The sequence below is a fragment of the Coregonus lavaretus genome, assembly GCF_964263955.1.
Source record: "Coregonus lavaretus genome assembly, chromosome: 11".
NCBI lineage: Eukaryota > Metazoa > Chordata > Actinopteri > Salmoniformes > Salmonidae > Coregonus > Coregonus lavaretus.
In genome coordinates this window covers 50,850,315-50,865,067 of record NC_139998.1, presented here as the reverse complement: position 1 = coordinate 50,865,067, position 14,753 = coordinate 50,850,315, and the positions used below count along the sequence as shown (strand labels likewise).

The 14,753-nt window shown below is 45.4% G+C and overlaps 1 protein-coding gene across 1 annotated transcript in view; it reads right to left on the bottom strand.

The window, feature by feature from the left end:
* Positions 1–14,753, bottom strand: part of glis1b (GLIS family zinc finger 1b) — a gene marked incomplete at its 5' end in the record, with an annotated part of 50,690 nt that overhangs the window by 842 nt on the left and 35,095 nt on the right. Inside the window, 2 exons of the mRNA XM_084172095.1 lie at positions 109–267; positions 1,909–2,036. Of these exons, the coding sequence (XP_084028221.1) occupies positions 109–267; positions 1,909–2,036 (287 nt within the window). The remainder of the gene's footprint in view (positions 1–108; positions 268–1,908; positions 2,037–14,753) is intronic.

Genomic DNA, 14,753 nt, shown 5'->3' with positions numbered 1-14,753 from the left:
ATGAACAAGGAGGGGGAAAGACAAAACGCTGAAAGAAATGACAGGGAAACAAATGAAATGTTAGAGGAGGAGAAGGAGGAAGTTGAGATGATCTATGCCAGGTCTCACCTGCAGCAGAGCCACTGCTGGTGCTGGACATGTGGAAGCCGTTGTGCTGGTGAGAAGTGTAGCCATGTGAGTCAGCTGGTACATGAACACCACTCACAGACTGTTCCATTCTGTAGGAGTCTCCAAAATGGAAGCAGCTCTGAAAGCTGCCCTGGTAATCTACAGAGAGAGGGGAGGAGAGGGTCAAGCACAGAATAACTAGAATGTACAAAGCCCCTAACACCACTGCAATTTAACTGGAACCCTTGTGGGAACGCTCAATATGGCCTCTGGACCTATAGACTTGGGTCCAGTGGGAATACCCATTTTAGTCATTCTATTTCTATCGGGTCAAGAGGGGAAGGGAAAGGGAAATAAAAGTGTCTGAAGGGGGAATTCCTTGTGACCAAACAATACGGATGATTATTGTGTTTGTAAAGTGATTCCATACATCAACTTGAAACATTGTGTGGCTTCGAGCTATTATAACGCTACATTTGTGTTAGCGCGCTAACTCTTCCAGTTTCTCCGTGTTAGCATTTGTCAATTGTCCCCCTTCTATTTTTGTACTCAAGTACGGGAGTCATGATAATGTGAAAGCAGCCTTTTCTGGAGCACTTTACGCAACTCCCCGACCACAGCGTGGTTTCAGAGACATCCACGCGTAGATCTTTAACAGGGAAAGCTGTGTTTAAGGCATTAGGGAGTGGGTCTGCAGTGACAGCTAGCTAGAGCAGCCTTAGTGGAGCAGCCTTAGAGAGCGAGAGACAGCTGACTACAGAAGGCAGCGTTTTGTTGGCTAATTCAGAGCAGAGGAGGTTCATGCCTGTGGTTTCTCCTGCTCTGTCTCTCTGACTGCAATCTTCTCTCTCTGCTCAACGCTAAACGCTCTAACAGATCCACGGAACGCGTCCCAATTCTCCGACACGGCTTCCTCCCCTTGTGTCCTTTCATGTTCATATGTTGGTAAAGTGTGAGGCATAGGCCAAGGCCAATTCAATGGAATGGAATGTTTTAAACGGTGCAGTTAGAAATGTATTTGATGCTTTTCTCTATTCCACACAAAATAAAGTTGTCAGTTCCATAAAAGTGGGGTGTTCAGAGAGTTGCAGATAGAAATCTATTACATAGAACTTCTGCATTATCTATCCTATATGAGAGAAAGTTGAGTCAGTTGTGTAATATACTGAGTGTACAAAACATTAGGAACACCTGCTCTTTCCATGACATAGACTGACCAGGTGAAAACTATGATCCCTTATTGATGTCACTTGTTAAATCCACTTAAATCAGCATAGATGAAGGGGAGGAGACAGTTTAAAGAACGATTTTTAAGCCTTTAGACAATTAAGACATAGATTGTGTATTTGTGCCATTCAGAGGGTGAATGGGCAAGACAAAATATTTAAGTGCCTTTGAACGGGGTATGGTAGTAGGTGCAAGGCGCACCAGTTTGTGTCAGGAACAGCAATGCTGTTGGGTTTTTCACGCTCAACAGTTTCCCGTGTGTATCAAGAATGGTCCACCACCCAAAGGACATCCAGCCAACATGACACAACTGTGGGAATCATTGGAGTCAACATGGTCCAGCATCCCTGTGGAACGCTTTCGACACCTTGTAGAGTCCATGCCCCAAGGAATTGAGGCTGTTCTGAGGGCAAAAGGGGGTGCAACTCAATATTAGGAAGGTGTTCCTAATGTTTTGTACACTCAGTGTGTACATTTCTATATTCAACCAATGCTCTGAGGGTTCCAGCCACTAAATTGGCCTGTTGGTTAGCTTGGGTTGAGAGAGGCGAGACTGTGTTGGTCTGGTCTTACCGTCGCTGGCAGCCTGGTGGTGGTAGTGAGAGTAGGGCTTGTGGTGGGGGTGGAGGTTCTGCTGCTTCTCCTGAGGAGGGGAAGTGCCTGTACCCTTCATCCCTGGGGAGAGGAGAGGACCTGACACCCTGGAGGACAGAGAGAGAGAGAAAGAGAGAGAGTGAATCAATTGTCTAATTTCTCATTTTGAAATAATCAGATGCTCAAGTGCATAAATACATTGATTTCCTATTTATACACTCTGACATCTGTGGTGTCGTATGATTATTGTCACACCCTGGCTCTGGGACTCATTATGTTGAGCCAGGGTGTGTTCATTTCTATGTGTGTATTTCTATGTTGGGGGTTCTAGTTTGTTGATTTCTATGTTTGCCTGTGTGACTCCCAATCAGAGGCAACGAGTGTCAGCTGTTGGCTGGTTGTCTCTGATTGGGAGCCATATTTAAACGGTATGTTTTTCCCTTTGGGTTTGTGGGTTTTTGTTCCGTGTTCGGTCATTGATACCGTGGACGTCACGAGTCGTGTTTTGTTTTGTATTTTGACGCTTTAACTAATTAAAGTCATGTTTGTTCATCACGCTGCGCCTTGGTCTACTCCTTACCTCGACCTTGACAGAAAAACCCACCATGCAACGACCAATCAGCGTGTCCAGGGGCAGCTCTTGGGCTGGACATGGGAGGAAGCGCCGGGAGAAGAGACGGTGGAGGCGCGCCGTAGAGAGGAGCTACGGCGTGATCAGGGTCGTCGTCGGACGGTCGTGAGGCAACCCCAGAAAATTTTTAGGGGGGGGCACACGGCATGGACGACGGGGCTGACGGAGGAGAAAAGGGGGCGGATCCAGAAGGCCACCAGGCCAGGGGTACACCGCCCTGTATGTCCTGTGCGGATGCCTCACACAGAGTGTGTGAGGGTAGGCATTCAGCCAGGACGGGTGGTGGCCGCTCTTCACTCCAGGCCTCCTATCCGTCTCCACAGCCCGGTTCGGCCTGTCCCTGCTCCACGCACCAAGCCTACGGTGTGCGTCGACAGCCCAGCCCGGCCTGTCCCTGCTCCACGCACTAAACCTACGGTGTGCGTCGCCAGCCCAGTCCGGCCTGTCCCTGCTCCACGCACCAAGCCTACGGTGTGCGTCGACAGCCCAGCCCGGCCTGTCCCTGCTCTACGCACCAAGCCTACGGTGTGCGTCGACAGCCCAGCCCGGCCTGTCCCTGCTCCACGCACTAAACCTACGGTGTGCGTCGCCAGCCCAGTCCGGCCTGTCCCTGCTCCACGCACCAAGCCTACGGTGTGCGTCGCCAGCCCAGCCCGGCCTGTCCCTGCTCTACGCACCAAGCCTACGGTGTGCGTCGCCAGCCCAGTCCGGCCTGTCCCTGCTCCACGCACCAGGCCTACGGTGTGCGTCGACAGCCCAGCCCGGCCTGTTCCTGCTCCACGCACCAAGCCTACGGTGTGCGTCGACAGCCCGGTCCGGCCTGTTCCTGCCACCCGCACCAAGTCTACGGTGCGCGTCGCCAGCCCGACCCGGCCTGTTCCTGTCACCCGCACCAAGTCTACGGTGCGCATCGCCAGCCCGACCCGGCCTGTTCCTGCCACTCGCACCAAACCTACGGTGCGCGTCGCCAGCCCGGTCCGGCCTGTTCCTGCCACTCGCACTAAGCCAGGGGTGCGAGAAGTCAGCCTGGTAAGGCCCGTTCCTTCTCCACGCACCAAGCCAGGGGTGCGAGTCGTCAGCCTGGTAAGGCCCGTTCCTCCTCCACGCATCAAGCCAGGGGTGCGCGTCGTCAGCCTGGTAAGGCCCGTTCCTCCTCCACGCACCAAGCCAGGGGTGCGAGTCGACAGCCTGGTTAGGATCGCTCCTGTTAAGTCCAGTCCTGCTCCAGCCGGCGGGGCCAGACTGGACCAGGGGTACTATGGGGGGTGTATTGGAGGGTGGTGGTCAAGGCCGGAGCCAGAACCGCCGCCGAGGAGGTATGCCCGCCCAGCCCTCCCCTGGTTTGTTTAGTTGAGGCGCGGTCGCAGTCCGCGCCTTTAGGGGGGGGTACTGTCACACCCTGGCTCTGGGACTCATTATGTTGAGCCAGGGTGTGTTCATTTCTATGTGTGTATTTCTATGTTGGGGGTTCTAGTTTGTTGATTTCTATGTTTGCCTGTGTGACTCCCAATCAGAGGCAACGAGTGTCAGCTGTTGGCTGGTTGTCTCTGATTGGGAGCCATATTTAAACTGTATGTTTTTCCCTTTGGGTTTGTGGGTTTTTGTTCCGTGTTTGGTCATTGATACCGTGGACGTCACGAGTCGTGTTTTGTTTTGTATTTTGACGCTTTAACTAATTAAAGTCATGTTTGTTCATCACGCTGCGCCTTGGTGTACTCCTTACCTCGACCTTGACAATTATCTTTATCAAACGTCTTGCTTGATCAAAGTGCTATGTACTACGCAGCATATTATCTAACCAACACACTGGAGCAGTTAAAGGATTTCGAACGGCCCTAATAGTATGTTGTACAGTATGTAGTCAGTGAATGGAAACTTCCCACAATCCTCCATCTACCACATATTATGATCTAAAGTCAACAAACACCAGAGCATGCATTCGACTGAAAGCCCCCCCGTGCCTTGTGGCCTCGGAGGAGAAAGCCTATTCGTGTTTACATTTTGCAATATTTTAGACAAGGCATTTGAGCATGACATGTTTGTGACATAGCGTACCCTAACGGCTCGGGGCGGGCGAGCAACAACCAAGGCTTTCTGGATTTAGATTAAATAAATTAAGCTTCGTCCCTGGTGGTATTAGACACAGATGTGTACAAACAAATCTTTATAAATGTTAAGCAGAATAGCTCCAACTAGACGAGACTGTGCCAATACCCAAAAGATCTGTGGAGTGTATTGTTCTTCAGGGCACACTTCAAAGAGTCACACTTTGCATTGAGCGCACCAATTTTCAGAGAGGAAAGAAAAACAACAACAAGTGAATTGCTTTTTATTCAGAGTTATAACTAACAGATGGGATGTTTTTCCAACCTTTCCAATTAGAACCATACAGATGTAGGATCTTAATTTGAGGCAGTTTGCTACAGCAGGAAAATAATCCTGGAGCTACAGGAAATATGAATAACAGTGAGGGGAAAAAAAGTATTTGATCCCCTGCTGATTTTGTACGTTTGCCCACTGACAAAGAAATGATCAGTCTATAATTTTAATGGTAGGTTTATTTGAACAGTGAGAGACAGAATAACAACAAAAAAATCCAGAAAAACGCATGTCAAAAATGTTATAAATTGATTTGCATTTTAATGAGGGAAATAAGTATTTGACCCCTCTGTAAAACATGACTTAGTACTTGGTGGCAAAACCCTTGTTGGCAATCACAGAGGTCAGACGTTTCTTGTAGTTGGCCACCAGGTTTGCACACATCTCAGGAGGGATTTTGTACCACTCCTCTTTGCAGATCTTCTCCAAGTCATTAAGGTTTCGAGGCTGACGTTTGGCAACTCGAATCTTCAGCTCCCTCCACAGATTTTCTATGGGATTAAGGTCTGGAGACTGGCTAGGCCACTCCAGGACCTTAATGTGCTTCTTCTTGAGCCACTCCTTTGTTGCCTTGGCTGTGTGTTTTGGGTCATTGTCATGCTGGAATACCCACCCACGACCCATTTTCAATGCCCTGGCTGAGGGAAGGAGGTTCTCACCCAAGATTTGACAGTACATGGCCCTGTCCATCGTCCCTTTGATGCGGTGAAGTTGTCCTATCCCCAAGCAGAAAAATACCCCCAAAGCATAATGTTTCCACCTCCATGTTTGACGGTGGGGATGGTGTTCTTGGGGTCATAGGCAGCATTCCTCCTCCTCCAAACACGGCGAGTTGAGTTGATGCCAAAGAGCTCCATTTTGGTCTCATCTGACCACAACTTTCACCCAGTTCTCCTCTGAATCATTCAGATCGTGGATGGGTATTCCAGCATGACAATGACCCAAAACACACAGCCAAGGCAACAAAGGAGTGGCTCAAGAAGAAGCACATTAAGGTCCTGGAGTGGCCTAGCCAGTCTCCAGACCTTAATCCCATAGAAAATCTGTGGAGGGAGCTGAAGATTCGAGTTGCCATACGTCAGCCTCGAAACCTTAATGACTTGGAGAAGATCTGCAAAGAGGAGTGGAACAAAATTCCTCCTGAGATGTGTGCAAACCTGGTGGCCAACTACAAGAAACGTCTGACCCCCAACAAGGGTTTTGCCACCAAGTACTAAGTCATGTTTTACAGAGGGGTCAAATACTTATTTCCCTCATTAAAATGCAAATCAATTTATAACATTTTTGACATGCGTTTTTCTGGATTTTGTTGTTGTTATTCTGTCTCTCACTGTTCAAATAAACCTACCATTAAAACTATAGACTGATCATTTCTTTGTCAGTGGGCAAACGTACAAAATCAGCAGGGGATCAAATACCATTTTCCCTCACTGTATTATGCAGATTATAATTCATGGAAATGTTTTGTAGGGGTTGATACATTTTTCATTAGGGCAAATCAGATCTGAAATGTTAAAGTGGAAATTACAAACTTTAGAAGCCTTTTTAAACCTGGAATACACTACAAGTTTGCATTTCCTGCTGTGCAGGAAAATTCCTGCAACAACAGGATGATCAAATTAAGATAAGGCATCTGTAGCTACGCTGCTAGGACGTTGGAAAAACCTGCAATCAACGTGAAAAACAAATCATGGAATTGGGTGGGTTTCGGTGAACTTCGTTATGAAGCGTTATGAAATCAGATTGTCAATGCACTCTTAGAAAAAAGGGTGGTATCTAGAACCTAAAAGGGTTCTTCAGCTACTGTCCCCATAGGAGAACCCTTTGAATAACCCTTTTTGGTTCTAGGTAGAACCCTTTTTGCTTCCATGTAGGTCCCTTTCCACAGAGGGTTCTACGTGGAACCAGAAAGGGTTTTCCTATGGGGACAGCCAAAGAACCCTTTAGGAACCCTTTTTTCTAAGCGTGTAGGACACCACATCCTCTTCCGTAAATAATGTCACAGGAACAATCACTTCGATGTCATCCATCCATCCAGTCTTATAGTCAGAGCTATAATGCAACGCCCCCTTTATTACATTGTAATACAGTCAATAATGTGAAGAATATGCTTACAGTATGAGTATCAAAAGAGTGAAAACTCTGGCTCTGGGTGATATCATATCATGCCTTTTGAGTGCATTTCAACTAAATTGGTCTTCTTCTCTGCTCCAAACACACACGTCTTTAACATTCTTAAACTACAGTCCAGATCAGATAGATATAAACCCCTCCATAAGCGAGAGGCCTAATCTCCTCACAAATATTTAACAGCCACTTAGTACCCTCTTCCAGTTGCATTTCTGGAATGCCAACACACAAACTGTTGCTCTGTTACCATGTGCCGTGGATGGATGCATATGGTTTGTAGTACGAGCTCTGTGAATGTGATGACAGAGTTGCTGGAGGCAGCAGAGCCCACAGATGACGTAGCTCTAACCTTGTGAGAGAGCTAGCTCAGTGACAAGGCCAGTACCACGCGGTGCTAAGACGCTACCTGGTAGACACTTTGTACACTCCACAGGAACAGATGAATAACCCCTAAGGTTGATGTCCGTGCCCCCGCGGAAATCTAATTAGCAAAATACAAAAATACCCATACAAATCTGAGATAAGCTAGCTGTTTTTTGGCATTGGATGCATCTCAATCCACCGCATCCGCGGTGTACTACTTAAGTAGTTTCTTGGGGTATCTGTACTTTACTTTACTATTTATATTTTTGATTACTTTTACTTTTACTTCACTACATTCCTAAAGAAAATATTGTACTTTTTAGTCAATACATTTTCCCTGATAACCAAAAGTACTCATTACATTTTGAATGCTTAGCAGGACAGGAAAATGGTCAAATTCATGCACTTATCAAGAGAACACATTGTCATCCCTACTGCCTCTGGCCTGGCGGACTCAGTAAACACAAATGCATCTTTTGTAAATAATCTCTGAGTTTTGGAGTGTGCCCCTGGCTATCCGTACATTTTCAAAACAAGAAACTGTTGCCGTCTGCTTTGAGGAATTTTAAGTGATTTATACTTTTACTTTACCTTTTGGAAAGTATATTTTAGCAATTACATTTACTTTTGATACTTAAGTATATTTAAAACCAAATACTTTTAGACTTTTACTCAAGTAGTATTTTACTGGCTGACTTTCACTTTTACTTGAGTAACTTTCTATTAAGGTATCTATACTTTTAAGTATGACAATTGGGTACTTTTTCCACCACTGTCCACCTATGTAACACTATGAAAGGTGACAGCTAGAGCGGTGTTTGTCAGACCATGAGACATCCCAAAAATCGGTATTCTCACAAAATCGTCTGTAGCGTCCGAACGGTTTGGCCTACAAAACTATTATTCAATGTGTTTTTACGGGCTAATAGCAGTAAGGCGCAAACATTTTCTTCATCAAAATATTTTTTCTATATTTTTTTGGGATACTTCAAGGGGTCTTAAAATTCAAAATCAAATAGCTAAATGATCCTTGGTATGACCTTCTTAAAACAATTCCATATAGCTTAGTAGAAGCACCCCCCTCTCCCCCGACAGGGCTTGGACTCTAGGGGGTTACAGGCACAGCCAGGGCTCCCTTGAAAAAGTTATTCTTACCTCAATGGGACTTACCTGGTTAAATAAAGTATTAAAAAAAGAAAAGTGATAAAATAGAGATATGAGTCAAAGATAGTTCTTTAGAGTGTGACCATATAATATTTATCTATTTGGAACCTATCCATGTACTAACCATGGACTCAGGCCCGTCTTTTTTCAGCTACTGAAGCTCAGCCAAAAGCAAAACCCTCTCTCCCCTGCCTCTTGAGCTTAGAGAGCCACACACCTCTCCACTGAAGACACTCAGAAACATTTGAACCAACGCAGTGTTGACCCAACATTTTCTCCCTGCATAGCGTTAGCATTAGCACTTAGCGCGGCCCCACACTAGCGGCGAGCGTGGTTAATCCGTCCGCTGGCACAGGCCCAGCACCGCCGCCATGTGTTTCTGCAGAGAGCGGCGCTCCCCCAGGAGGTGCTGTCAGCACAAACTCAGGAAACAGTTATACTGTTCATATTTTTACAAGCAGCCTCTATGTGCAGCTAAAGTGAATCATAAACTAATCACTGCCAGCTGTGGCCCGCGCTCAGGCTCAAGGAATGAGGGGAATCTTTTATATGCTGCACAGAGTATACATTTCTCCCCTGGTATTCACCTTCCCTGATCATCATCCTCCTTCTCCTCCTCCTCCTCCTCCTCTCTTGACAGCCTTTTTCCAGCCAGCTAGCCACCCCTTACCCCTTCTTCTGCTGTGAGAGAGTGGTTGACCCCTGACCTCTGACTTCTAGGTAGATTGACAGAGAGGCTGCTACCAGATAGGCTATTGACCGAGATCAGGGTGGATGATGAGGGCTAGGGGTGAGATGTTGGGGTGAGGGTTTCAGATCGATGATGAGGGCTAGGGGTGAGATGTTGGGGTGAGGGTTTCAGATTGATGATGAGGGCTAGGGGTGAGATGTTGGGGTGAGGGTTTCAAATCGATGATGAGGGCTAGGGGTGAGATGTTGGGGTGAGGGTTTCAGATCGATGATGAGTGCTAGGGGTGAGATGTTGGGGTGAGGGTTTCAGATTGAAGGGGGAAGAGAGTGAGTGTAAAAGAACTGAGAGGCAAATGTTTGTGAGAACTCACTGCTTGAAGCATTCAGCCAGAGCGTCGTTGACACAGCTTACTGGCAATAGTACGGTGGATAGGGCTCAGCGACTATGACTCAGTTTACCTGACTTATTTGACTCAGTTTACCTGACTTAGGGAATATGACTCAGTTTACTTGATTTAGGGAATAGGACTCAGTTTACCTGACTTACAGTGGGGAAAAAAGTATTTAGTCAGCCACCAATTGTGCAAGTTCTCCCACTTAAAAAGATGAGAGAGGCCTGTAATTTTCATCATAGGTACACGTCAACTATGACAGACAAATGGAGAATTTTTTTCCAGAAAATCACATTGTAGGATTTTTAATGAATTTATTTGCAAATTATGGTGGAAAATAAGTATTTGGTCACCTACAAACAAGCAAGATTTCTGGCTCTCACAGACCTGTAACTTCTTCTTTAAGAGGCTCCTCTGTCCTCAACTCGTTACCTGTATTAATGGCACCTGTTTGAACTTGTTATCAGTATAAAAGACACCTGTCCACAACCTCAAACAGTCACACTCCAAACTCCACTATGGCCAAGACCAAAGAGCTGTCAAAGGACACCAGAAACAAAATTGTAGACCTGCACCAGGCTGGGAAGACTGAATCTGCAATAGGTAAGCAGCTTGGTTTGAAGAAATCAACTGTGGGAGCGATTATTAGGAAATGGAAGACATACAAGACCACTGATAATCTCCCTCGATCTGGGGCTCCACACAAGATCTCACCCCGTGGGGTCAAAATGATCACAAGAACGGTGAGCAAAAAACCCAGAACCACACAGGGGCACCTAGTGAATGATCTGCAGAGAGCTGGGACCAAAGTAACAAAGCCTACCATCAGTAACACACTACGCCGCCAGGGACTCAAATCCTGCAGTGCCAGACGTGTCCCCCTGCTTAAGCCAGTACATGTCCAGGCCCGTCTGAAGTTTGCTAGAGTGCATTTGGATGATCAAGAAGAGGATTGGGAGAATGTCATATGGTCAGATGAAACCAAAATATAACTTTTTGGTAAAAACTCAACTCGTCGTGTTTGGAGGACAAAGAATGCTGAGTTGCATCCTAAGAACACCATACCTAATGTGAAGCATGGGGGTGTAAACATCATGCTTTGGGGCTGTTTTTCTGCAAAGGGACCAGGACGACTGATCCGTGTAAAGGAAAGAATGAATGGGGCCATGTATCGTGAGATTTTGAGTGAAAACCTCCTTCCATCAGCAAGGGCATTGAAGATGAAACGTGGCTGGGTCTTTCAGGATGACAATGATCCCAAACACACCGCCCGGGCAACGAAGGAGTGGCTTCGTAAGAAGAATTTCAAGGTCCTGGAGTGGCCTAGCCAGTCTGCAGATCTCAACCCCATAGAAAATCTTTGGAGGGAGTTCAAATTCCGTGTTGCCCAGCGACAGCCCCAAAACATCACTGCTCTAGAGGAGATCTGAATGGAGGAATGGGCCAAAATAACAGCAACAGTGTGTGAAAACCTTGTGAAGACTTACAGAAAACGTTTGACCTGTGTCATTGCCAACAAAGGGTATATAACAAAGTTTTGAGAAACTTTTGTTATTGACCAAATACTTATTTTCCACCATAATTTGCAAATAAATTCATTAAAAATCCTACAATGTGATTTTCTGGAAAAAAAATTCTCATTTTGTCTGTCATAGTTGACGTGTACCTATGATGAAAATGACAGGCCTCTCTCATCTTTTTAAGTGGGAGAACTTGCACAATTGGTGGCTGACTAAATACTTTTTCCCCCCACTGTATATGACTCAGTGAATATGACTCAATGAAATACGTTGAAGTGAAAATGATTCCGGGAATACGATTTGATTCAGCAGACATACAGTTGAAGTCGGAAGTTTACATACACCTTAGCCAAATACATTTAAACTCAGTTTTTCACAATTCCTGACATTTAATCCTAGTAACAATTCCCTGTCTTAGGTCAGTTAGGATCACCACTTCATTTTAAGAATGTGAAATGTCAGAATAATAGTAGAGAGAATGATTTATTTAAGCTTTTATTTATTTCATCACATTCCCAGTGGGTCAGAAGTTTACATACACTCAATTAGTATTTGGTAGCCTTCCACAACTTTTAACTTGGGTCAAACGTTTTGGGTAGCCTTCCTCAAGCTTCACACAATAAGTTGGGTGAATTCTTGCCCATTCCTCCTGACAGAGCTGGTGTAACTGAGTCAGGTTTGTAGGCCTCATTGATCGCACACGCCTTTCCAGTTATGCCCACAAATGTTCTATAGGATTGATGTCAGGGCTTTGTGATGGCCACTCCAATACCTTGACTTTGTTGTCCTTAAGCCATTTTGCCACAACTTTGGAAGTATGCTTGGGGTCATTGTCCTTTTGGAAGACCCATTTGCGACCAAGCTTTAATTTCTTGACTGATGTCTTGAGATGTTGCTTCAATATATTCACATAATTTTCCTTCCTCATGATTCCATCTATTTTGTGAAGTGCACCAGTCCCTCCTGCAGCAAAGCACCCCCACAGCATGATGCTGCCACCCAAGTGCTTCACTGTTGGGATGGTGTTCTTCGGCTTGCAAGCAACCCCCTTTTTCCTCCAAACATAGCGATGGTCATTATGGCCAAACAGTTCTATTTTTGTTTCATCAGACCAGAGGACATTTCTCCAAAAAGTACGATCTTTGTCCCTATGTGCAGTTGCAAACCGTAGTCTGGCTTTTTTATGGCGGTTTTGGAGCAGTGGCTTCTTCCTTGCTGAGCAGCCTTTCAGGTTATGTCAATATAGGATTCATTTTACTGTAGATATAGATACTTTTGTACCTGTTTCCTCCAGCATCTTCACAAGGTGCTTTGCTGTTGTTCTGGGATTGATTTGCACTTTTCGCACCAAAGTACGTTCATCTCTAGGAGACAGAACGCGTCTCCTTTCTGAGCGGTATGACGGCTGCGTGGTCCCATGGTGTTTATACTTGCAAACTATTGTTTGTACAGAACGTGATACCTTCAGGTGTTTGGAAATTTCTCCCAAGGATGAACCAGACTCTTGGCTGATTTCTTTTGATTTTCCCATGATGTCAAGCAAAGAGGCAATGAGTTTGAAGGTAGGTGTTGAAATACATCCACAGGTACACCTCCAATTGACTCAAATGATGTCAATTAGCCTATCAGAAGCTTCTAAAGCCATGACATCATTTTCTGGAATTTTCCAAGCTGTTTAAAGGCACAGTCAACTTAGTGTATGTAAACTTCTGACCCACTGGAATTGTGATACAGTGAATTATAAGTGAAATAATCTGTCTGTAAACAATTGTTGGAAAATTATTTGTGTCATGCACAAAGTAGATGTCCTAACCGACTTGCCAAAACTATAGTTTGTTAACAAGAAATGTATGGAGTGGTTGAAAAACGAGTTTTAATGACTCCAACCTAAGTGTATGTAAACTTCTGACCCACTGGAATTGTGATACAGTGAATTATAAGTGAAATAATCTGTCTGTAAACAATTGTTGGAAAATTATTTGTGTCATGCACAAAGTAGATGTCCTAACCGACTTGCCAAAACTATAGTTTGTTAACAAGAAATTTATGGAGTGGTTGAAAAACGAGTTTTAATGACTCCAACCTAAGTGTATGTAAACTTCCGACTTCAACTGTAGATTGAGCCTTGCAATAAGCTTGGCTTCAGAACTCTTAGGACAGACCAAAAGGATCAAGACTACACATTCCAACATGGGCACTGTAACATCACCCTCGTGCCAAAACAATCCAACCAAACGTATTCACATTCCTACAACACAAGCAGGCATGTATGAAGTGACATGGACATTATCAGAACTGGATACTCTGTCTGGTTATATACAGTCTATAAGAAGCCAAAAATACAATTGGCAGTGATGCAATCCTTCACCGTTCTAGGATCTGTCCTCTAAGGCTTTGTTCCTCAGGGATAAGGGGATGGAAAGAAAAATGGAATGAGAGCACGCTGCTCTGAATGAAGATTCATGAGGAGAGCTGCTCTGCTCCTCGTTCGTCTTTCGTCACCTGCCCTTCCTGTCCCACTGGGGACCATGGATCAGACCCCTCTTCCCCCCGTCCGTCCATGGATCAGACCCCTCTTCCCTCCGTCCGTCCATGAATCAGACCCCCCTTCCCTCTGTCCGTCCATCGATCAGTCCCTCCTTCCCTTCGTCCGTCCATAGATCAGACCCCCCTTCTCCCCGTCCGTCCCCCTTCGGTGGCCCACCGTTAAGCACCTCTGATGGATGGGCTAGGGTGGCTTGGTGCGGGACGGGGGAAACACGCCTGGTTCTGGTTAGCGTGCTAAAGCCACGCGTGAGAGACGGGCCGCTCTGAGCTAACCTAACCCTATGGCCCAAACCTAAGCAGTCAAGGAGCTTTTCCTGGGCCCATATAAGCTATCTGTCAGTTTTATTGAGCTAACTGCCGGAAACACTGTAGGAAACACTGAAACACTTCATAAATGCCATCTGTTGTAAAATAATATCAATACACAGGAAAAATGCCATTATAGAAGGCACTGAATGACAACCTTTACCACCCATCACCACTATAGCTAAAGCCTTCACCAACTGTAGAATGGGCACATCTGGGAGAGGCCCCAAGTGTCTCTAGCTCCTGCTCTGAGCTTCATGTGTATACCACGGATCACAGAAAACTTATTTTAACTGGCATATTTTAATATTAGCTTCAGAAAAATGACACTGGTATTTACAAAGTAAAATGACTCTAAATGGCCCATTTGAGCCAGGGTAAACACATTTAGCTATGAGGTCAGAGGCTGCCGCAGCACTAGTCAGGTTAGTTAGCTCATTTTGTCAAAATGTTTAATGTCCTGCTAAACCGTTTGGGAAAACAAGTGTGGCGTTGCTATTGACTTTGGCAGCGGCATGTATACTCAAGGCTTTAAACATGTAATCAAATGCTCCACCTTCAGGCAAATATAAGTAGAAGTTTCATACCCAGCTTGTAGGTCCTGGCTCAGCTATCTCTCTCTCTTAGATGGGCTGATAAAGTAGTCCAGTGACCGAATGTAGTACATTTTCTTCGGTTAGATATTCGTACATTTCCTTCAGT